The sequence below is a fragment of the Hyperoodon ampullatus genome (assembly GCF_949752795.1).
Source record: "Hyperoodon ampullatus genome assembly, chromosome: 7".
Taxonomy (NCBI): Eukaryota; Metazoa; Chordata; class Mammalia; order Artiodactyla; family Ziphiidae; genus Hyperoodon; species Hyperoodon ampullatus.
Window position 1 is genome coordinate 64,434,178 of NC_136920.1, and position 24,801 is coordinate 64,458,978.

A 24,801-nucleotide genomic window follows, 5' to 3' on the forward strand; every position below is an offset into this window, starting at 1 on the left:
TCTTCAGTAGGATGCCTCCTCTCAGCTGCCAGTTGTTCCTGGTGGCTCCAACTAGTTCAGTTTCTCCAGGGGATAAACAAATTAACAAATGAATGACTAGGGGGTGAGGATCTCAGGTCTAATTTACTTTATAGTCTTTCAAGTAATCATCTTGTTTTTAGTGACTAATGGAGTCTTTGGTGCTATGTATTTTACCACCATGAAACAGAGCAAATTAAAATTATTATGAGATGTATAAATCAAATATGAGTTATATAGTATGGTTTGTTAATTTAGGTATACTTCAGTATTGGTGCCCCTTATTTGATTATCAACTTAGGCTGATGCTGAGCTTCCCACCCATTTTCCCTTCCCTTTAAATTGTCACTCTTTTCAAGTCCTGGCCTTCCTCCTAGGCCTTACCTGCTGATACTGAGCCTTTATATCTGAAATTCTACTCTCCATGGGGCATACCCAGTTGGATTCTCCTCTCTGGCTACCCTTCCTCAGACCTTAGAACAGGACCCCTTCATACAGCCCTGTGACTGAATTGATCTTTATGAAACCTATTCACTTCAATGTACTTTCTATTCTCCAACCGGTTCTTATCTACCACAGAGAAACTGTTATGAACTCAGACACGTGGGGGATAGTTTCTGTAGAACCTTCAAAACAGAGTAGTTGGGCTTCCCTGGTGGCGCAGTGGTTGCGAGTCCGCCTGCCGAGGCAGGGGACACGGGTTCGTGCCCTGGTCTGGGAAGATCCCACATGCCGCGGAGCGGCTGGGCCCGTGAGCCATGGCCACTGGGCCTGCGTGTCCGGAGCCTGTGCTCTGCAACGGGAGAGGCCACAACAGTGAGAGGCCCGCGTACCGCAAAAAAAAAAAAAAAAAAAAAAAAAAAACAGAGTAGTTGACTCTTCATATGGGCAGCCCAGAAACAATGAAATTCTCATGTCCTTACCCATTTTCAAAATAAGTAAGATGAGAACCACAATAGCAGCCCCCCAAGTACAAGGGCATCCAGTATATCCAAGGAGTTCAGCATTTCACAACAGAATCCCAAGATATCCCATATTAGTTTGCCAAATGATGGAAGCAAAGTTAAATTCCCGTTATCCAGGCTCACAGCACAGAAGATTATATGTCTCCACTCCCTTTGTCCTCGAAGTCTCTCCTCTGGCAAACACAGGTATCTCTACTAGATCAGCCACACCCCCTCTTCCCAGCTTATTTCTCCTGTTCAAGGGTTTGAGTATGTCAGCATTGGAGTATGTGGGTTCCCTGAAGAGTTAGGTTTTCTGTATTCATTACACATTGGAAGGCTACTCTGCCTCCAGTAAAAACAATGCCAGGATTGAATTCCCCTCTCTGATTTTGGTGGCTGGGATTTGCTGGTTAGGGGCATAGGTCCAGGAAAGAGTGTGGTAAAGGTGCTGGAAAGAAAGAACAGGGCTTGTAGTCATCAGGCTGCTAGAACCTTGGGACAAGTCACTACCTAAAAGCAGGTAAAGACCCAGCTTTTTCTCCATTCTGGTCAGGCATCTGGCAGCCCCAGTCTTCTGAAACATACCACAAACCTCGAATAAAAAGGTCTCTGAGAAAATAGATGTCACAATGCCCACATGCTTGACACCATGTGAGAAACAGCTGTCAGTAGGTCACTGACCAGACAAGTAAGCATAAAATAAGATAGTAGCATAGCTTAGGATGCACTGATAATGGAAGGAAGAAGTAGCAGCTAACAGAGGAGTCCAAGCTATAACACACAGACTAGTACGTCTCTGCTTTCTGATTTCTTGAGAAGAGTAGCCTGCAACTCTTCAAAGCTGCATAAAAAGCTCATAATTTCAGTCCAAATTAACGAGTCTATGTTTGTAGTGATGGCAATGAGTCAAAAAGAAACTACATTTTTTTTTTTTTTTTTTGCAGTACGCGGGCCTCTCACTGTTGTGGCCTCTCCTGTTGCAGAGCACAGGCTCCGGACGCGCAGGCTCAGCGGCCATGGCTCATGGGCCCAGCCACTCCACGGCATGTGGGATCTTCCCGGACCGGGGCACGAACCCGTGTCCCCTGCATCGGCAGGCGGACTCTCAACCACTGCGCCACCAGGGAAGCCCCAGGATGTATTTTTTAAACTCTGTTAAAACAATTTTGTTGGTTTCATTGTATTAAGGTGATTATGAATCTTGATTCTGTTGCTCATTGTTTAAGAGTCAGATTGGTTAAGTCTTTTTACATTTATTATATTTAGAATAAATGGACAAAAGTAAGACAGAAAACCTTTTGAGGTGGAATGGTAATATCATCTGAGTAGTGGTAGAAATATAATTCTAGATTGTGATAACCACTGTCATAGGTAGAGAATGTTTCTTGTTGACTATTTAATAACTACACTGTTTAAATACTAAAAATATTAACACTTAAAAGGTAAGTTTGTATCATCTGTAAAATGCAGTTATTTGCAACGTCATTCAGACCTTAACTTTAACTATATATTAAAGTTTATTCAACCCTCCCCCTTCCCAAACCTCTTATTTGTTTGAACCAAATAAATATTTCCTTTCTAAATAAATCAATATTTATAAGAAGTAAATTCGTAAATAAAATTTCTAGAAGTAAATGTTCTCTCACACACTGGGGATCCACCATAAAAGATTGTTCTCACAAACAGTTAAATCTTTGAGGGATTACCATAAGCCAACTACTTTACACAGGTTATCTCATTTGATACTGTGAAGTAAGTACTATTATCACTTCTGTTTTGTAGATTACAAAGCCAAGCTCACAGAGGTTCACTAATTTGCCTAAGGACATACAGCCGGTAAGAGGGAGCAAAAGGGCTAGTAGCAATGGAGGAAATGAGGACCACAAAGCCTTGTGTTCAGAAGATCCTTTAAGAGAAACACAGATGCAGCTGGGCTATGCCTGGGCTCCGCCCTCTTCCAGGGGACCTGACACAAAGACTTTGTCAGACAAGCACACAGAGGGGAAGATTTCACTTTATTGTTACATTAATCTCACAAATAAACTCAACACAGCCAGAAACACTGAGCAGATAAAGTGCCAATGCAGAGGCCTGGCAACAGAAGGAGGGAGGAATCCAGTTCGTCTCCTCCGTGTGCCCAGCCTGGAAAGATATTTCTATTATACAAGAGTAAGGGCAGCTGACATACCAAGCAACCCATCTATAGACACTCTGAGCTAAGGAATAGAAAATCTTACCAGGTGGGGTCTGTGCAGGGCAAGGAAATAGAAAAGTCAGAAAACATTTTTTCCTTTAGGTACCTCTATCAAGCCTGAGGTTTAAAGCACAATTATTCTGTTAGTGAATTCAAATGGTCTGACTGCATGAAGTGAGATTGTGATACCATAAGCTCAAATCACCCCAATTCTCTCTATTCCAAAACTGGAAAGTCACTGACTGATTTTCAGAGGCCAGAAAGATCACTAAAGGCCATCTGATCAACCCCCTGATGCCATATAATCCTGAACTCGAAGGGTCAAAATCAGTGGCATCTTTCTAGCACCTGAGAATTCCTGGCCTCACTTGGTCCGCAGGGTATCTAAATAAGGATAAACCAGGCCAAGGAACTTCTAACATGCCTCACTTGTGGCCAAGAGTCAAGGCTCAGAGTGGAACTTTCAACTAGGGAAGAGGTGAAGTATTTCAACTCAGTCCTAGGATGAGAAGCAGGCCAAAGTGGTTCCATGATAGGTAAGGGAGGAGAGTGGAGAGGCCTCAATGGAAAGGTGCAGGTGTCCCCATGTAAGAAAATGGGGGTAGTTTGAGGGGGCACTGAAGGCTGGTAACATGGGATCACCCCTGCTGAGCTTCAGATGTGGCCTCCCCTACGGTGGCTGTGCTTAGTTTTCCATCTTGCTTTCTCTGTAGAGGCTGATAAGAAGGGCCTGGGGGTGACGCATTGACAACTGGCTACAGTATGGCTGCCTAGCTGTTCAAATGGGGGTCATGTCACCAGGTTCCTAGTCTTTAGGGAGCTTCTGAAAAGCTGAAAACATTCAGAGTTCCAAAGAGTTGTTTGATAGAGACAGTAGCTTAACGCTAGACAAGATTGTTGGTGGGATCTGGCAAAGTTTTAAGTAAGATCATTAAATACTCGAGGAACTGCTGCTATGAACCAAGGGTAGACTTGGGAATCTCTTAAAGGGACACCCACAGCTGGCTATTTTTCTGACTTCTCTGAGCACATCTCTGACCAAACTGAAGGGGAGATTCCATTACAGGTATCTATGTGCCCAACTGACACCCCAACAGAAAGGCTTCAAGAAACCCCATGACCTCTTTGAGAGGGTTCAGGAAATACTGAGGAGTCAGAAAAAGTTGCTGTGAACTCTTGGGCAGGCTCCTGCCCTGCCTCTTTCCTTATACCAGGACAGAACTGAAGAGCTTCCCAATCATCAATTCCCTGCCAGGAAGTTTCATTCCTGGCCCCCATCCCAGAAATGTTTCCCTAGGTAGGCTTTCCCACCAACTGATTCTATCCTTCTATTTTGGACCTGCTCTGGGTTTTTTCATCTCCTTTCCCCACTCTTGTTCCCAGCTACTTGAGTCTGATGCAGACAAATAACAGGCTAGGCAGAAATACTGACTGGATCTTGGGGTTATCAACATCTGACAATGATGCCCAGATTATTTACTGAAGCCTTCAATTCCATCTCAGAGAGTGGTTAATGTTCTTCTATGAGTCCTTCCTCCTCCTCCACTCCAAGACGTTCAAGGTGAGAAGCCACCTCATTCATCTTTATACTCATGGCTTTTAGGCACCAAGATAAGCACCTAAATGTGACAGTTTGGGTCAGGGGACTTCTAGTGGGCTTAGCACACAGGAGGGAGGGCTACCCAGATCCTCTGGCATCCATCCCCAAAGCATAGCCTTCCCCTACCCTGCCTTTTTACAAACCCTCACCTCTTCATCCTCCTCTCAAGGCTTGACGCAACAAATGAGAATGAACATGGCCTTGGCCTTGGCTTGTGAGGTCTGAATTCTAGGTCCCCTCTGCCACCGACTCAGTATATGAGCTTAGACAATTCAATTGCCTCTCCAGACCTTTAAATGAAAGGGTTGGACTAGATGATTTCTCTGGGCTCTTTCAGATTAATTCATACTTGAGAAATCAATGAGTGAATTAGAAGAAATTCTAATTCTGAGCCATAGGTACCCTGCATCTCTTTGAAATAGCTGGAAGGAGGTAAAGGTCAGATTCCTGTTCATTATACACTTTAACTACAGGAAAAGAAGCAAGTGTATCTATGGAGAAATAGAACCTAGCAGCCCCTATACTTGACTAATAAAAGCAATTTCCTTGAAGAAGCAGAGAAATAGGCCACAAGTGGGACCTGGCAGTGTCAAAAAGGTCTATAAATTAAGTGATCAAAGGAGTAAAAAACAATGGCTATAACCAGACAAGATCTCTAAGCACAGACTAAAGTCTAGAGAGGTCTGGGTGGGAAGGACCCCCTGGAGCTTCTATTAGAGGGGAGGACTTGGTCCAAAGCAAGTTGCTACTGCATTTGGTTCAAACCCAGTTTTCTTAATCTGTCAACCTGGTATGTGTGCACACGTGCAGACATGCTGCAGGCTGTAGTTATGCTTCTGAAGTGCTGAAATGAGAAAGAAATAAAAGAAATGATACCAAATTCAAAGAAGTTAGACTGAAGGCAAGTACAATTTTAGTTTAAAAGCTACTCATCTTCCCCACCACTCTATGCAGTATCATAGTATGCAGTATTAATGCCTACAAGATATCATGTGGGCTATAGAGTTTTGTGGGATTGTGAACTCTGGGGGTGAGGAGGGGTATACTTGTGGTATGACTGAAAGTCAAAAGCAGGATACAGCCCAATATCCTGTGTGAGAATCCCTCCAGTTAATGACCAATGGATTTTACTTGACCTGACCCATTTGGGCACTCACTTGTCTTCATTCAAGGAAACTGTCTCCTCAAAAGGGATTTCTTGCTTGTCTGTCTTCCCCATGATCAGCCGGTGCTTATCCAAGTTTATGATGCACTGAAAACAAAGGAGAATCACTGGTTACCGTCAATGATCCCACTATGGGGTCTCCATGTAAGAGGACCCTTGCCTCAGAGAAGAAGTACCAATGGGAATGTAGAATCAGTCCTACCTTCAGGGATCGGAGAGTCTGGAGACCAAGGGACAAGTTTTTCTCGTTGTCCTCTAATAAAAAAAAATTAAGATTTAACCATTTTCATGTTGGTTTAGAAGTCAGCCTTATCACCATTAGGTTCTATGCAACCTACCTTCCTTCCTTCCTTCCTTCCTTCCATCCATCCATCCATCCATCCAATAAACATCTGTTGAGCATTTATTATATTAAGTAATTTTCCCAAATCATTATAGTTAAAAGGTGATAGAGTCAAGATTCAAACTGAAGTCTTTTTAACTCTAAAGGACAAAGGTCTTTGGACAAAACCCAGGAACTTAGATAGAATAGAGTACATGAGGGAAAGTATAGGAGTTGGTGGGAAATTATGAAGGGATTTATGGCAAAGGAGTAAGAGGATCTTGCCCTCTACCTCCAACTAGCCCACAGAAAGCTCTCAGGGGCACACAGAAATGTATTCTTACCCCTTGAATTTTTTTATTCTCTGAGTGATTCTCAACATGTCTTGAATGTAGCTCAAGGCCCATCTGGTACTTCAGAAGGCAAAAACTGGGACAAGATTTATAGTAAAAAAAAGTGGAAACCTGGGATTTTGAAGAAGTCAATATTTACAGGCATAAAATCCCATGAGGGTTTGGTGGAAGGAGGGAGAGGGTTGAGCTTAGGGGTCCATTGGTCCAGTCCCCCATTCTACTCACCAACCACGGCTGCTGGGCAGTCCAGGTGGAGGGAGCCCAGAGTGATCACTAGGTGCTCAATCTGGCCCACTACTTTCAGATGTCGGGGTAGAGAAAGCTTCTCTCCTTCGTGCTTGTGAGATCTGACATGCTCCTTGAGTCTGCACCAGAGAGGAAATACCAGAATCCCCTTGGCAGAAGTTTCTGGTGGAATCTGGCAATGCCTACCTTCTGACACACAGCTGGAATTTTCCAGAGATTTCCTGGGTTAATTTACCAAAAAAAAAATGCTAGTCTACATTTCTTGTTTCAGCACTTTATCCTAAACACGCCAGGAGATATTAAAAACTAAAGATTCAGCTCCTGTTCTCAAAAAGCTATGTCACTATCTGCACTAGTGGAATATGAGAGTTGACACACTCAGAGAATCCTTTTCTGCATCTCAACATCCCCACCTATGTGCAAGGCAATTTAGTTAACATATCCTTTTATCCGTCTGTGGGTAACAGATCTCACAGAGGGCAGGTAAATCCTAATTTTAGAAGATGCTTTGTTCAGTGTCTAATTTTCTCTTTGTCTATTTCAGTCTATCCTCATCATTTAGTCTTAGGCCATAAGGATGGTGGAGGCAGGCACTTATTTGTTAAGTGCATTGATATCGGCATCATCAAGGCATATTGTGGAGAAAGTCCTAATTAATTTAACTTGTCTGTCTAGGGGAGGAAGGAAAGAACAGCACCAAGGTTTCACACAGTTATGTAAGCTGATTGGAACAGCTAGCACTGAGCTATTATGAGTTGGTGGATAAATACTTAATTATGGACTTTCTGTGCCAATACTTCTGCTTTACTCCATTTCCTCTCTTTTGGTGTTACAGCCCATCCAAAAGAAAAATAATTGCAATTTTACAGATGGTTATTAATTCCTCTGGAATCATGGCAGTCTTCTGCCTAATTATGCACCAGGACATTATTAGTCTTTCTGGAAACATCATGTTGCACTACAGCTCATCTCTTCACCACATAAAAAAGCTCAGGATTCTTCTCATAGGAGCACTTGTGTCCTTGGACTCCACCCCCACCCCACCCCGTCCACTGCCCTAAAAAGCAATGCACAAAACCCATAGAGCCAGCTTCAAAGAGTCACAGTTGTGGTGAGGGGTGAGGAGAAGGTAGAAATGAGAAGGAACAGAACATGTAGCAGAGGTCACTGATTATACAAATCAAGACTTGTGCAAGCCCTGCTGAAGAATAGGGATATTATGAAAGTAGCTTAAAATGGGCCATTATATCTACCCTAGTGATTGTTTCAATACAGAGATTTAGGCTGGGGAATGTTTCGTTGTACTTAGGGCTAGAGAAGTGGAAAAGGATATTGGGTTGATCCTCCCAATTCTGGGCTAGACCTCAGGGCCCATCTGGTACTTTGGAGGAAAGAGAAGGAAGAAGAAAGGAAATAAAAGTACAGGTTGAGTGAAAAGGAGGAAAGATACAAAATGGTTTTCTCTGACTAAAAAAGAGGAAGAACCCAATTCCAGCTGTTAGAGAACTGAAGATATTCAATATATGAGGTGTCTGCCTCACACCCAGTCCCCAGCAGGGGCAGCAGTAATATCTGATTTTATCTGTTATTTGCAGAGAGGAAAGGTACTAATCACCCCTGTGATGGTTCAGGACCAACAGCAATAGCAGCTCTATTCCACGGTCTGACTGATACTTCTTGGGACAGGCAGTGTGGCCTCCAGAAGGACCCCAAGTAAGCTAAGGCCAAGCACCTCCCTGATTTTCCTTCTCGCGGGTACACCACCAGGGCAGATCCTTCTAACTTGTTGTCTGGGCAGGGCACAAATCAGGATCAGGGCATGGCACGCAATGAGCCAAGGATCTCATACTTTCTCATTCCGGAGCCCAAAGGTCTTTGCTCAAAACTTAATTGGTGGGAGTTAATGGAAAGCCTGGACTTCAAAATAAATTCAAGCAAAGAGTGTATTAGCATGTGACTTCCAGCACAAGTGGCTACTTACCCCAGTCTGTCCACACAGGCTGAAGAGATGAGATTATACTGACAGCCTGTGTCAACCAAGGCTTTCACATCCTTTCCAGCACACTGTGGAGAGGAAACACACTGTTCAACAGGAGCCAGAGAAGCACAAGGGAAGGAGATCCAGAGAGCAAGCAGCGGATGTCATAGGAAAGGCAGGGCTGGAGAGCATCCTCACAACTATGGGTTGGTAGTGTCCCATCTTTATCCATTGCTGAGTCTCCTTTGAGGGGTTCTTTTTCCTGCTGAATCTAGAGCTTACAGAGGATCCCCAAGGACTTTGGGTATTTCATTCTATACACCAAGTGGCTCTTAATTGTGTGTGTGTGTGTGTGTGTATCACATACTCCTTTGCAAATCTGATGAAACATTTAGTCCTTTTCCCCATAAAGATGCACATGCATACAAATTACTGCATATATTTCCAGTGTTGCATGGAGTGCTCCCCTTAAAACTCATTTATAAATTCCATGATAAGACCCACATTCTATACAATTTGGAGGAGAGGTCCCCATTATTGGGATAATGGGCCCAAATCCTGTTCTCCAGAAAACCTGGAAAAGCTATTCTCAGAACATTACCTGGCAAGAAACCAAAATCATGTCATCATCCTCAGACTTCTTTAGCCCCTCAGACTTGGCATGATTGAGTTTGTTGGTCTTGGAGGCCCAAGGGACACGACTGCTTCGGAGCTTTGACAGGTTGGTTTCCATGAGGCGCTTCTGCAGAATGTTATGAGGTTGCTTGAGGAAAAGAAAGCAGAGGCTTCTTAATGACAGGCCATTTCCCCCCTTCTCTCATTGTCCCCCAGGGGCTGCAGAAATAATGAAGGAGCTGCCTATAACTGAGCGCTACCTTTGCTTCTTATTTATTCTTCCTTCAAGTAGGGAACTTCGTGGGTATTATCAGAGCAGGAACTATACACCAATTTGTAGTAGGCAACCCTGAGTGAATGAAAGAGCAATGTGGGACCCTGGGAAAGGTGGACAGGGCTGATAGTCCATGGTTAAAGAGAACTAAGGGACCCTTGTAACTTGTACTACCTGGGCTTGCTGCTTTCCCTTCCCTTACAAGGCCATTTCAGGAGGAAAGTGGCCATAGTCTATGTGGAATAAATGTATCTTTCCAGGGGACTTATAGAAAGGGCAGCTAATTCTCACAGGCCAAAGAAACCTCCTTAGCACTGGTTTTCAGGACTTCTGTGTACTTCTATTTCAAGTCTCACTCCCTCACAGTATTATCCTTTGGACCCAAATGCATGTGCCTTGGTGACTTGGCTCTCCTGTGGGCTGAGTTATCCATGGGTGGATGAGGTAGGAAGACAGGGATTCATACCTGCTGAATAACCCTCTTAGGAGACACACTTTAGAACCTGGCAGAACCCAGAGGAATCATCCTTACTGTTATCCTCTGGACCTCAAGGAGCATAAGGCTCCTCCTGCCGTGTGCTTGTCATCCATTCCCACTCTCTTCAATGGGCCAAAAGTGGAGTATAAAAGGGACAGAAACTGACCAAGAAGCAGGGGACTTAATTAGACCTTATATCTCTGCCAGGATACCTAAGGTTAGGAAGAAGAATGAGGAATATGAAATCAAGTCTGCTCTTTGATAGAGCTTAGGAGAGTTACTAGGGCAGATATATCTATGTTTTATTGTTTCTACTCAAAGTGGCCTCCAGAAAGTGTAAGCCACCTCTTAAAGTCGTTTGACCTGAGAAATTTCTATACAAAAGCATATTATTCCTAGTTTACAATAATATTGAAAATCCCTCAAAGGATGGAGTCTAACCCCAAGTTTCTATGTGACACATACTAGATGGCATTCCAATTCTAGGGGGGGAAGAGAGTTACTCCTAGAAGCCCAGAGCCTAGAACCTTCCCCAGGAAGGGGGTAGAAGTGCAGGAGGTCTTCATTTCCACCATATTACAGGTTTCTGAGGAAGAATGGAGTCAGAGCCATGACTCGCTGTAACCCTGGTGAGGCGAAGAAATGGATTCCCAAAATACACCGATTCTTGGCAAGGCAGATTTTAAATTAGTATTCTTGGGAAAAGGAGAGAGAGGGGCATTTAAAAGAAAATGAGAGCTTCTTAACTTGACAAGGAGCTGGAGGAAGTGCTAACTCTGATTTCCTGATTGGACCCTGGGAGAATGCTTTGCTCCTCAAAAGAAACAGAAATTCTTCATTCTTATCTAACTAATAAGCCTAGATTCATACTAAAGCAGGTGTTTGTTTCTGTCAGGTCCATGCTTAGCATGACCAACTCAGATAAGCTGGATTTGTAGAACTGAAGACTGGAAGGGACTTCAAAGGCCATCTAAACAAAGCCCTCATAACCTAAAGTTTGAGGCTTTCCTTCTACAGTGGTCTTGCCCAACACCACTTTACCTGGTTATTCTGAATCTTGAGAGGAGTCTAATCATCACTGGACAGATCAGGCAAATGAGGAAGGTTCTGAAATCGTTTTCCTTGAAGTCATCTCTCTTTGAATTTTCCTACTCTACCCTTTCTCCACAGGCTATACACATACTCAAAGTTCTCATACACTGGGAAGAAAACTCCTCCACAAACCCTCAGACCCTGCCTCCTCAGTGCCATATCCTAATCACAACCCTGCCTTAAACGGTCTTAAAAAAAGGTCAAAATCACTAGTCTATTTCCTGACATCCTATATTTTCTTCACTGAAATCACTTCTGATCCCACAACACCAATAACAATCTCCTAATTTCCAAATCCGACAGACATATTTCAGCCTTCATTGTACTTGACTTCTCTAGGGCTTTTGGTCCCGCTGACTATTCCTTTATTTAGTAACCCAAAAAAGGTTCAAACGTAATACATCTTCAATATAGAATATTCAAATGTCACTGAAGTATATACAATTAAAAGGGAAAGCCTCTGCAACCCTTCAAACCTTCTCAGTTCTACTCCCTACAAAGAACAACCATTACATTTAGAAGTACATCCTTCCAAAAATTTTAACACATCTACAAACATAAATAAAAACAGGATCATACTATAACACTCTTCTAAATTTTAAAATTTTTGTTTAATATATGAAAGGCATTTTTCTATGTCAGTACATATAATTCTTTTCATTCATTTTTATAACTAGAAGTCTTCATAGTATAGTTCAGGAGTTGAAAATTCACAGCCAATAAACTCATATGAACCTCTTCTGTAGCCATTTAATTATGCCCTTATGTTTGTTTGTTTGTTTTAATTTTTTTTTTTTTTTGGCCGCACCACATGGCATATGGGCTCTTAGTTCCCTGACCAAGGATCAAACCTGCACCCCCTGCACTGGAAGCGTGGAGTCTTAACCACTGGACCACCAGGGAAGTCCCTGCCCTCTTGTTTTTTTTTTTTTTTTTTTTTTTTTTTTTTTTTTGTGGTATGTGGGCCTCTCACTGTTGTGGCCTTTCCCGTTGCGGAGCACAGGCTCCGGACGCGCAGGCTCAGCGGCCATAGCTCACGGGCCCAGCCGCTCCGCGGCACGTGGGATCCTCCCAGACCGGGGCACGAACCCGCGTCCCCTGCATCGGCAGGCGGACTCTCAACCTCTGCGCCACCAGGGAAGCCCTGCCCTCTTGTTTTAAATGACAACGTAACTGTACATTTACCTCTGCTCCCAATGAAAATTTCACTAAAATGATAGTCAAGGAACAAGAAAGGCCTAAACCTACAAGAACAAAGAGAATAGTAAAGTAAGCAACAACAATAACAAAAAAAGAGATTTTGACAAAATTTTGGAATCTAAAAAGCAGACGAAAAACTGGCAACTGACCTAGACTAGAGAAAGCTAAGTGCTTCACACCATTTTACTTCATGGAACACTGGAGTGGCAGAGACTGCCAGTTGCTAATTAAAATCCATGATCTCCTCTTCTTTCTGGACAGATACCTAGATTATGTTTCCCAGCCTTCCTTGTAGTTAGGCAAGGCCATATGACTGAGTATGGCAAACAGAATGTGAGTAGAAGTGACACACACCACTTCTAGGCCTGGCCTGTAAACCTCTCCTGTGTACACTCCTCCATATTCTTTTCCACTTCTGACGGGCTGGAATGGAGATGACCCTTAGGGTAACCTTCCTGGAGGTAACATGTTGAAGACAGAAGAGCCAGACACTCACTGTCAGCCTGGGTCCCTAAATGACTACATGAAAGAGGGCTGTCTTGTTGACCTTTCCACTAGAACTGTTACCTAAGAAAAAATAAACTATTATATTTGAACTATTTTATACTTGGGGGTCTAGCTGTAAAAGCTGTTTTCCTACTTATACTAAAACCCTGGAAAAGCTGAGGAATTAGAGGTATTAGAACCTCTACAATTGGAGGGTATGATTAGGGCTGGAAAGAGATTAGTGTAATGCCTGCATAAGACTCCTACTTGATCCAGACAACTGGGAAGAATGCCAAAACTTTATTCTTTTTGTAAAAGTAAATCAAAACACTCTGGTTGGTTGACAGTTTGGCTAGGCTTAGAACAAATTCCTACAACAGCTAAGAATGAGGGTGGAGTGCCATACTATACCAGAACTGAAGAATATGAGTTGAAGGGCTTACATGGAGCCTTGCATAATGAAAGATACAAGACCCAAACCAAGATTCCACATCATTAAGAATTTTTGGAATATCATGGATGACAAAGATTCCAAAAGTTTCTAAAGAGAAAAAGATGATTTCAAATACAAAGGATTAGGAACCAGAATTACATAGGACTATTCAGTGGTAATAATGGAAGCTAAAAGACAATGGAATAATACTTTTAACAAATCTGACAGCACATAATTTCTAAACCTAGCCAAGCTATCAATTAAGACTCAGGAAAATTATTTCCCAAGAATCCTTAAGCAGCTTCTGAAGGATATACTCCACCAAAGCAAGGGAAACCAACAGACAAAGAAAAAAGCATAGGATCCAAGAAACAGAGTATACAATAGAGAAGAGAAACAAGGGAAATTCTGAAAATGGTGTTGAAGGAAAAGTCCAGGATATTGGCTGTGCAGTGGGCCTTGAGAGCAACCAGTCCAAAATGAAATGGGAGGATAGAGCATTCCAGGAAGGATGTCTCCTAGAAAAAAAAAAAGAACCTGCTAGATCATCTGCAGTTTTAAGGTACTTGGAGGAGATTTCAATTTTATATAGAAAATTAAACAAAGGGAAAAAACTAGGCAATTATTAATTTTGATAAAAATAAATATTTGTATGAGAAAGGAAACATAATTATGGTACAGTATTTGACTCAGCTGTGAATAATATGAATATAGTCATAATAATGTAAGCAGTAAATGCTGATTTGACCCAAGATAGCTATTTAATTGTTATTAACATATTACAATATTAATATAGTAGGAGAGGGGACATGATGGGACGGTATAAGAGAATTAAGGAACAGTTTAAATTTTTTTAAAGTTTCAAATTATATACATGTGTTTTTTGATAAAAAGTAAATTTTAAAAATATACCCTATACATTAAGAAAGCATACAGACACAAGAAAAGCCAACTTATGATGGCGTAAATGGAGGTGTATTTTTTTCTCACATAACAAGAAGATTGGAGGTAGGCAGTTGCTGGCATTAATTCAGCAGCTTAACAATTTCAGGGCTACTGTTTCCGTAATTCTCTTGGATATTCCCTCATGGTCATATGATGGGTGCCCCAGCTCCAGGCATTACATCCACATTTAAGGAAGGAGGAAGGAGGAAGGGACTCTGCGCCATCTATCCTTTTTATCAGGAAAGTAAAAGCTTTCCAGAAGTTCCCTCAGCAGTCTTCTGCCTGTATCTTCTTGGTCAGAATTCCCACAGCCACTTCTAACTGCGAAGGGGTTTGGATGAATTTAGCTTCTGCGTAGAGGAGTCAGGTAGATAGAAAAGGGCTGAAAATGGGTGATGATTTAGCCAACTAACAGTGCCTGCCAAATCATGCAAAAACTGAAGTGTGCGTACATGTGTGCGCATGCACGTACATGTGTGCACACACACATACACGCACACACCAACAATGTAACTTAGGCAGATGTAATGTCAGGTTACCCTATAACCAACCACCTTAGCACCTATTTTTTTTACATCTGCCCTACTTTCTGCATTTTAAAATAGCACATCATCTATAGACCTATGAGTCTGTGGTACAAACATACCTCAGTTTATTTAACTACTAATGGACATGTAGATTATTTCTACATGTTTGCCATTAGAAACAATGCTTCAATAAACTCAACATTCCATTTTTTTTGAAACTCTCCTCCACTGGCTTCTAAAACCACTTTTCTGTCTATTCTGCATCTGTCTCATTTATTGGCTCCTTTGTCTCTGCTCATTTCCTAAATGTTAGTGTTCCTTGTTGCTCTATCTTAGATCCCTTTCTCACTCTACAAAACCTTGTAGGGCAATCTTATCTGCTTTCATTGCATAAATTACTACCCTTATGATGATGACTCCATCTCATGCCCAGCCCTCACTTCTGAGTTTCAGACCCATAGAACCAACTGCCTCTTTGAACTTCTCCACTTAGACAACCCACAGGCACTTTCAAACTTAACTTGTCCCACTAATCTTTCCCACAAAACTTGTACTTTCTCCAGTATTCTCCATCTTGGTGAGTGAAATTTTGCCTCTTTAACACCCTGTAGTTTCCTCTCCACTTCTGCTGTTATTGTTAAGTTCAAATAATCTCCTAAGACATTATGTTCATGGTCTCCTTCCCCTACAGTGGGTCCCTTGCCAGCTGTATGAAACACAGAACACTCAGTTTAGCATTTAAGATCTTCCACTAATTCATCCTCCTTCCCAGTTTTATCTTTAATCCTCCATGAAGGCGTTCTACTTTAGCAAAAGGACCACTTATCACATACTACCTTGGGCAAATCACTAATCTCTCTAAGCATTACTTTTCTCTCAGTCTCACCTTCTTCATCAGTAATAAAAGAGGTTTGAGCTCCAAAGTCCTGTTCTATTTTAACATTCTGGATTATTCCCTTTACACCAACCTGGTAAAATGGCATCACTACACGCCCATCCATTCTTGATTCTTTTCTTTTCCTAAACTTCCATCCCAAGTATAAATAGTCCCCAACGTACAATGGTTCAACTTATGATTTTTCAACTTTGTGATGGTGCTAAAGTAATACACATTCAGTAAAACTGTACTTTGAATTCTGATCCTTTCCCAGGCTGGTGATACGCAGCACAACACCCTCTCGTGATGCTGGCAGAGGCAGCAGCCGCAGCTCCCAGTCAGCCTCATGACCAGGAGGGCAAACAACGGATACACTTACAACTATTCTCTACCCATACAACCATTCTGTTTTTTCACTTTCTATACGGTATTCAATAAATTAGATGAGATATTCAACACTTTATTATAAAATAGGCTTTGTGTCAGATGATTTTGCCCAACTGCAGGGTAATGTAAGTGTTCTGAGCACGTTTAAGGTGGGCGAGGCTGAAATACGATGTTCAGTAGGTTAGGTATATTAAATGCATTTTCAACTTAACAATATTTTCACCTTACAATGTGTTTATCAGGATGTAACCCCGTCATAGGTCGAGGAAGATCTGTACTGTTGCTACTTCCTCCAAAACTTATCTGGTATCGATCTACTTCTCCTCATCTTTACTACTTCCAATCTAATACAAGCCACCATCATCTATTATCTGTGCTACAACAGCCTCCTAACTTATCTTCCACCTCTTCCTTCACCCTTCTCCAAATCATTCTCTACACAGAAACCAGAGTAAGCTTTTAAAAATATAAGTGAGATAATACATTCCCTTACTCAAAAGCCCTTCAATGGCTTCTCATTGTTCTTCAGACAAAATTCAAACTTCCTACCACAGTCTAGAGGGCTCTGTGCCATCTGGCCCCAGTCTATCTTTCCAACCTCCACATACATACCATATACACACCACTCTACCCTTTATTCATCCACACCTCCTTGCTCAAAAACTCTTTCCCATTCTAATGCCCTTGCACCTGCCATTCCCTCTGCCTGAAATGTTTTCCCCTAATATTTCAAATAGGTAGCTTGATCTCATCTTTCAAGTCTCAGCTCAAATATCACTTCCTCAAAAACGTCTTCCCGACCATACTATTTAAAGTAGGCACTCCACTTCTTTAGTTACTAACATATACCACTATTCCTTTCAGAGTAATTATAAGTTCAGAATTATTTTGCTTATCTAGTTGTTTATTATTTCACTCCCCCACTAGAGTGTTAATTTCACAAGGGCAAGGACCTTCATTGTCTCGATCACAGCTATATCCCCAGCTCTTAGCATAATACCAAATGAATAAATCTCTACCCTTTACTTCTTCAAAAAGCCTTTCTTGATTAATATCATCCAGTTCTTTCCTTCAGAATCCCTTCAGTACTCGTACATTACATAGTTTGTACTACTTGCATTCTCATTCCTTGACTGTTGCTTTGTAAATATGCTTAAGTGGTTTATTTTTGTTTATTGAAATATTGCCTTTCCAAGGGCTATCTTCTACTTTCCAGGTGTACTTCAAGATACACAGTATTAGTTAGGTGCTGCAGGTACTCTGGTGGCCTTTTGGACATAGCTATGTCATCTTCCTGACATGGATCCTGCTTTATGCTTTAGCTCAACAAGCCAACACTAAGCAGTCACAGGTTCTCTACTGTTCCTGCAGTGTGACTGCTAAACCCTAACCAGCATTTAGCCATCTAAATCCTAAGCGGGCAAACTCAAATGTGCTGCCTTTATCACCATCGGGAGCTTCTGAAAGAAATGGGCACAGTGGGCAATGCTGTATTACAGGTAGACATAGCTGAGGTTCCTCAATCTAGAAGCCAGTCTGATTAAATATCTCTTCTAACCAGGCTGTAAAGTGGGAAGAAAAGTGAGGTGAGAGGAAACAGGCTATACTGCAGGATACCACAGAATCATGACTTGAGCAAGAACTTCTAAGGCCACCTTCTCAATCCCTTTACCTACGCTGCACTGAACCCAGACAGAATCAAACTAATGGGTTTCTGTGGTCCACAGAATGGATCAGACTGGAAAATAGGAGAAATTATAGAAGTCTGCTTTCTTTGTAGCATTTACTCTCAGAGGAGAAACCCAAGGTTTCTAGCTTCCAAGAGAACTACAACTAGAACCACTTAGAAATAGGGGTCAGCAAATATGGCCCACAAGCCAAACCCAGTCTACTGCCCATTTTTGTAAATAAAGTTTCATAAGAACACAATCAGTCCCATTTGTATTGTCTATGGCTGTTTTGCATTACATCAGCACAGTTGAGTAGTTGAGACAGAGACTGGCCTGCAAAGCCAAAAACAATTACTATCTGCTCCGTTACAGAAAAAGTTTGCCAACCCTTGACTTAGAGTATTGTTTAAACTATATATGCTTTGGAGTCAGACAGAGCTGAGTTCAAGTTAGTAACCACCTTGCAGAGCTTTTGTGAGGATGAAATGAGATGGTTTGTACGAAGCATTTAATACCGTGTCAGGTATAAAGTAAGCACTCAAATTTTAATAATTATATGTATGTGTACATATGTATTTTAAATTCTCATGCTCGGCTTAAAATTGAAGCTGATTACCATTCACTTTTTTTTCTTAAAAAGGGCATGAAATCATCTTACTCCACTTTCGTCCTCACGTACAGTTTGTAGACAGACATGGGCTCCTGACTGACTCTCACTTCAAGCCCAATATACGCGTCTCTGTCTGGTCTTGGAAGTCTAAAAGGGCACTAATATCTGTGCCTTCTCTTCTTTATTTACTAGCTGAATATACAACACATGACCCTTTCTACACCACAGGAACATAGACAGATTGTCCTTAGGTTTACTGCCGCTCAAAATCACATGGAATCTACCTAAGGCAGTCTTGTCACATTGTCCCAGAACTTCTGTGTTCTCTTTGCCTTTACCTTATGACCCAATAGACATGTTATTTCAAAAAGAACAGCTTTATTGCTGACTGTTACCTGCTGGTGTGAGATGGTGGTTTCTCAACCACCCATGGCAGACTGCATTTTTGTTACAAAGGACTCACACAAGAGCAGGGACTTCAACCAGATAACCTGTAAAGTTCTTCTTACTCTGAGGTTCTATAGGGCAAAATCGAAGCAGCCTCCTCTCCATATAATCTCATAGTCAGTTGACTCACCAGGGAATGATGAAACTCTAGTCAGATGTTGGTCACCATCACTACTGTCACACCAGACCAGAGTAGTCACTGCTTCCACTGAACTCCTCTAGCGCTTATTGACTATAATATCTTGACAACTGCCATAGGCTTCCTGGTTGTATTATCTACATTTTCATGGAACTATCTATTCAACATACATCTACAACTGAATAGCTAATAGACATCCCAAACTTAACTTCTTCAAGAATCAAATTCCTCTTTTTTTTTTTTTTTTTTTTTGCGGTACGCGGGCCTCTCACTGTTGTGGCCTCTCCAGTTGCGGAGCACACGTTCCGGACGCGCAGGCTCAGCAGCCATGGCTCACGGGCCCAGCCGCTCTGCAACATGTGGAATCTTCCCGGACTGGGGCACGAACCCGTGTCCCCTGCATCAGCAGGTGGACTCTCAACCACTGCGCCACCAGGGAAGCCCCCTGATTCTTATTCCCTATCCCTAACCCACTCCTCTTGTATTCTTAGCCATCTCAGTAAATGAGAAACTTTATTCTTCCAATTGCTAGATCAAAAACCTTGAGGTCATTCTTGACTACTCTTTCTTTCAGATCCTTAATCCAATCTCTCAACTAAACTTGTCAGCTCTGTCTTCAAAATAACCTGAGAGTCTGATCTTTTCTTGTCCCCTTCACTGCTAGCACACTGCTCTGAGCCACCATCATCTTTCGCCTGGATTACTATCTAACAGCTTCCTAACCAGTCTCCCTCCTTCTACTTTTGCCCTCTACAGTGAAATCCACACGGTAGTCTACTTTGTGAAGTAAGTCATGTCGTGTCACCCCTCTGCATAAAATTTTCCACCAGTTTCCCATATCAGATTAAAAGTCAAATATCTGTACAATGATCTATAAGGCCCTAAGTAGTTTGGCCTCCCACTCTCTCTCTGATGTTATCTCCTATCGCCCTCCTGTTGCTCACTTTGCTCTGGCCACAATGGCCTTCTTACAGTTTTTTAATCACACCAAGCACACTGACAATTCAGGCCTTTGCACTTGCTGTTCCTTCTGCCTAGAACATTCTTCTCCAAGATATTTTGCTCTCTCATTTCCTTCAATATCTCGTATAATGTAATCTTGTCAGACAGGCCTTCCCTGACCACCCTAGATAAAATAACAGGGCTCTACTCGATCCTACCCTGGCCATTACACTCCCTATTCCCTTATCCTGGTTTATTTTCTCCATAGCACTGATTACATCCTGATATATTATACATTTACTTGATTTATTTTCTGCCTTCTCCCCCCCCCCACAAGAATGTAAGTTCTATGAGGGCAGGAACTCCGTTTTGGTTCACTATTATATCTTCAATACCTAGATCATGCCTGACATGTAATAAGTGTTCAATAAATATTTGGGGAATAAATTAATTAATCAGTCCTATCCTTCCCCCTAATCTATAAACTCATTGTACAGGTAAACTTTGCTGTCTTCTTCTTTGTGGTCCTGGCACCTAGCATTGTGTCCTGAACATAGCAAGTGTTCAAATAATGTTTGCTGTAACTAGGATTCGATCATGGCTCTGGAAATCTTCAGTTTGCACTAGATCCTGATGTTATACTGGTATTTCATGCTCCTCTTCTAAGACTCCCAAGTTCTCTGGTCCAAAATCTATAGCATTATGGATGTCTTGTGGCATTACGAATAACTTATCTACAGGATACCACCCAGGGCTGCCCTCATTGACAGAAATTCCGATCAGGTAGATTAGATACTAGGAGTACAGGGCTAGTCATTTCGTGGTCAGTTGGCTTTGCTGTGTTACACCATCCTTCCCCCAGCCTTCTCCTAATTCTAGTGAGTTTTGCTAAAGCATCTGGCTAGAAGCAGAATCAATCATAAATAGGAAAGCAAAACTGTCTTTCTATTGCTGAATAAGTAAGGATATAGCCTGATGGTCAGTAATATTATCATATAGGAAAGACAGCATATTATCCCATGATATGACTGTTTTTAAAAATTAAAAAGTCCTTACCTCAATGAGAAGAACATTTATGAACCTGGTAGCTAAAACAAAAGAAATTAGAATACGCAAAACTCCAAGAGTGATTTTTTTCTCTACCCTCATCAACTTGAAAAATAATAATAAATGAAATAAAATATTACTCACTCATATCTCTGATTTTGGTTCTTAATCTAATACACAAAAAAGAGCACAAGATAAAAGGACAAACAAAATAAGTCAGCCAGACATAAGAAATAAAATTAATTTCCACAGTAGACTTTGTAGCAGCCAACTACGCACAAACAGGAAAAGGGCAAAGGTACCTCCCTAGGGTCAAGAGAAGAAGAACACATTTGACTGCCTATGGATGCTCTTTGCCCATCCAAAAAAAGTTGGCAGGCTGGATTCAAATAGTGAATGTTACAGAAACAGCACGGTAAAAGGTAGATAATTCAGAAAACTCAGCAGTATAATTCTAATGTAGGTCACTAGTATGAGGGAAACAACCGACAATCTTCTCACTGGCACAAACCCCAGAATCAATTAAAACTAATTTGTCCTTTCCCCCTATCTCCCTCTGGTGCCATCCCTTCCCTTTTCTTGTCCCTCTTTTATTGAGTTTGTACTATAGATTTATACAGTCAATGTTTGTATCCTCAAAAATTTCACTTTGGTGAGAGAACACTGAGTCAGCACTGGTCTATACTACCAGATTATCCATAAACTGAAGTGATATAGTACTTCTAAGGTTATTTCTAAGATTATCCTGATCCAGCAGCATAAGTTCCAAGAAAGCTTAAGCATGCCACCTCAGCCCAGTACTCAGAGCTCTCCCAGCCCTATCGCAGTCTGCCTTGGCATCTGTGACCTGTTCTAGCTCTGTGCAATCACTTGCACATTACAGGTGTGAGAATAGTGCAAGAGGGACATCAACTCATGGCAGTGGGGGGAGGCAGGGGAGAGAAATTGTGAACCATGGTTCAGGGTCTCACAATAAACTGCTGTGTGTCACATCCACGGCAATAACCTGCTTCCTGAGGAAGCTTCTTCCTTCCAGCCTAGTGCCTGTGTTCTATGCTATCAGCTCCTGTGTGGCTCAACTACGACAGACTGGAGTCAGAAAAGCAGATGGAGTTCTTCCTACACAGGATGAAGCAGTATAAAGAATGCTAGGCAGAAGAATGGAGAGGCAGTTCCTCAGGGCTAGGAAACTTCTTGACATCCCAGGACAACCACATGTCAATCATATCTTAAATCCAGCATGAAGGGAAAAAAAATTCCACATTGTACGTATTTTCCTATTACTGTTTATTGGCTGAGGCTTCCAGGAACTAGGATTATTGTGGCAGAACTAGGATTATTGTGGCCTGAAGGTAAGAAGACTTGAACCTGATTTGCTAAATGAATCTAGACTGTAGTAAAGTGAAAGGAGGGAAGAAAGACAGTTATCGCTTTTCTAGGAATACATTTCAGTCACTCACCACTCTGAGTTAACATGAATCAGATTAACTACCCTGTGGCTTGTGCAGGTAAAATACCTTTTAAAAAACAGAGCAGGATAATTGAGTAGACATCCCCTGTACAATAAATAACTAAAAATAATTCTCTATCCCAATGGGGGAGGGCAAATCTGACCTTGGGATCTATGTGTCATTAGAGTTGATTTAAAAAAAGAAGAAGAAGAAGAAGAAGTAGATTCAGCAGCTCTGCCCTCCATACCCATCTTGTGGCGGGAAATGGCAATTTCAGTGGCCCAGGCTGACACCCCCCTTCCCTGACAAATTAAACATTCCAAAAGCTCAAAAACTACTGGAAAAATTAAACAGAGCATCTACTTCATTTAAAAGACATTTAAGTAATGCTTCCTAAATTATTGCCTAGATGAATAAAGTGATCGTGAAATTCAAGAAAACAAGTTAAACTACAAGAAAATTCCAGATAAAACTACAAAGCTAAACATCAATTTGGTCCAGTGACTTAAATATAAGAGTCAGATACAGTTCTTTAAACTAGTAACCCTTAGGCCCCCATAGGATGCCTCCTATACATAGAGGACAGTACAGTCTTTGAACTCAGACCTCCAGTCCTGGAGTTTCTCCTTCTTAATGCCAAGAACAACCCTGTTAGAAAAAAAGACTGCGCCAGCCCCAGCTCCAGCTCCACACATCAGCCGGCTGAGCAGCTGGGGCAGCCTGGCCTCCTCCCTCTATCCACTCTTTGGGGGCGGAGTAGCAGGAGAGGAAGATGATGAAGAGAAGTTTGGGGCTCAGGAAACCTTCAAGGTCCACCCTTTTTCTCTCCCCGCCCCCTGCCCTCCTGTTGGAAGGTCAAAGGTAGATGAGACCAAAGTCAGACGGAGAAGTAGATTTTGCATAGGGGGGAAATGGATTCAACAAAAGTCAAGTGGATCTGGATGTGGTGACTGCCCAGAAAGCCCCCTTCCCACTTCGTTCTCTCCTTCTCACACCACTTAGGAGTCACCTCTGTCTGGGTCACGGGCCCGGCCAAGCAGCCTGGGAGGCAGCGGGAGCTACCCTGGCTGCGAGGCTCAAGCCCCAAGCAATCAAACTCGGTACTGCGAAACATGGGAAGGAAAGGGGACCTGAGGGCAAAAAGGCAGGGCTGGGTCTCTTCTACTCCAGAGGAGAGACACGAAGGGAGGAAGCTGCGCTGAAGGGAGGGCGAGCTGGAAAAGCTATGACGGAATCCCGAGAGAAACTAAAGCAGGGGGGTGCTGGATGGAGAGGAATCCGAAACAGAGCAACAGCAAGACAGCCGACAGCGGCCGGCGGCCGGTGGGGGCCCGGCCGCTGACTCAGTGAAAGCTGCAAAGGGCGGGCCCCGGGAGCCCTCACAGCGCGATGGTGACGGGGCGCCGCGCGCGGGGACCCCGAGGCGGGCGCGGCCGCGGGGGCTCACCGTGTCCTTGGACGAGCCCAGCTTCTTGAGGCCGTCCAAGGGCAGCAGATCGGCCGAGTCCTTGTGGATGAACTGCACGGCCTGCTTCATCCGGCGCTGCTGCCGCAGCGACGCCCCCTCCCGCCTGTCCGTCTCCTTGCGGCCGCCCTCGGTGAGGAGTCCTGAGTAAAACATCGCTGAGGTGCCCGCGGCCCAGCGTCCCGGTCGCTCCCCGTTCCCCGGCAGCCCTCAGCCTCGAGCTTCTCCAGCGCCGCTAGAGCCGCGCGCCGCCTTTTTTTTATAGCCGAGCGTGACGTCACTAGGAGCAGCCAGTGTACACGCGGGGGGCGGGGCCCGCACAGCGCCCCCAGCCTGCGCGCTGCTTCCCAGGGTCCCGGGCCGCTGCCCACCCCCGCACCACCCCGCTGGGGCACAGGGCCGGAGAGGAGTGGTGCTGGCGAGACTGACTCCGAGCGCCAAGGTCTACCGCGGCAGCTTTACCCAACCAGTCCCTCGCGTTGTGGGTGCCCCGCATCCCCTGGACCGAGATGAGGTGTGAGGAGGCCAACGCAGGAGCGGCCTCTCCCACGGCAGCCGCCGCCACCTCCTGGTCCCCGCTCACCTGTCCACGCCGTGGCCGACCCCGGGATCACCGACAGCCGGGCCATGCCCCGAGTCCTGCCGCCTGCGCCGCTGCTCGGCTTCACCAGTTCCCACTTTCGCGCCCCTCCTGGAGCCCTAGCGCCCAAAGCCCCGGCTCCGGAGGACCGGCGGCGCGCTCCGAAGTTGGATTGCTAGGGATTTCTCCAACTTCAGATCGGTCCCCACCCACCAGGCCCACGTGATTGGGGAGGGGGCAGCCCCTGCGGGCCAGCCGGAATCGGCCTTCCGGGGACCCTCCCTCCTCCCTGCTCCCTCTGCCCGCGGGCCCA

General features: G+C 43.4%; 1 protein-coding gene across 1 annotated transcript; it reads right to left on the reverse strand.

Moving 5' to 3' along the window:
- Positions 1-1,302: 1,302 nt before the first annotated feature.
- NRIP3 (nuclear receptor interacting protein 3) lies at positions 1,303-24,064 on the reverse strand (the record flags this gene model as incomplete). The annotated part of the gene is given in 8 exon segments (XM_079708224.1): positions 1,303-1,392; positions 1,395-1,413; positions 5,917-6,011; positions 6,127-6,179; positions 6,825-6,964; positions 8,827-8,909; positions 9,425-9,586; positions 23,891-24,064. Coding segments are annotated over 8 exon segments (816 nt in total).
- Positions 24,065-24,801: the final 737 nt, after the last annotated feature.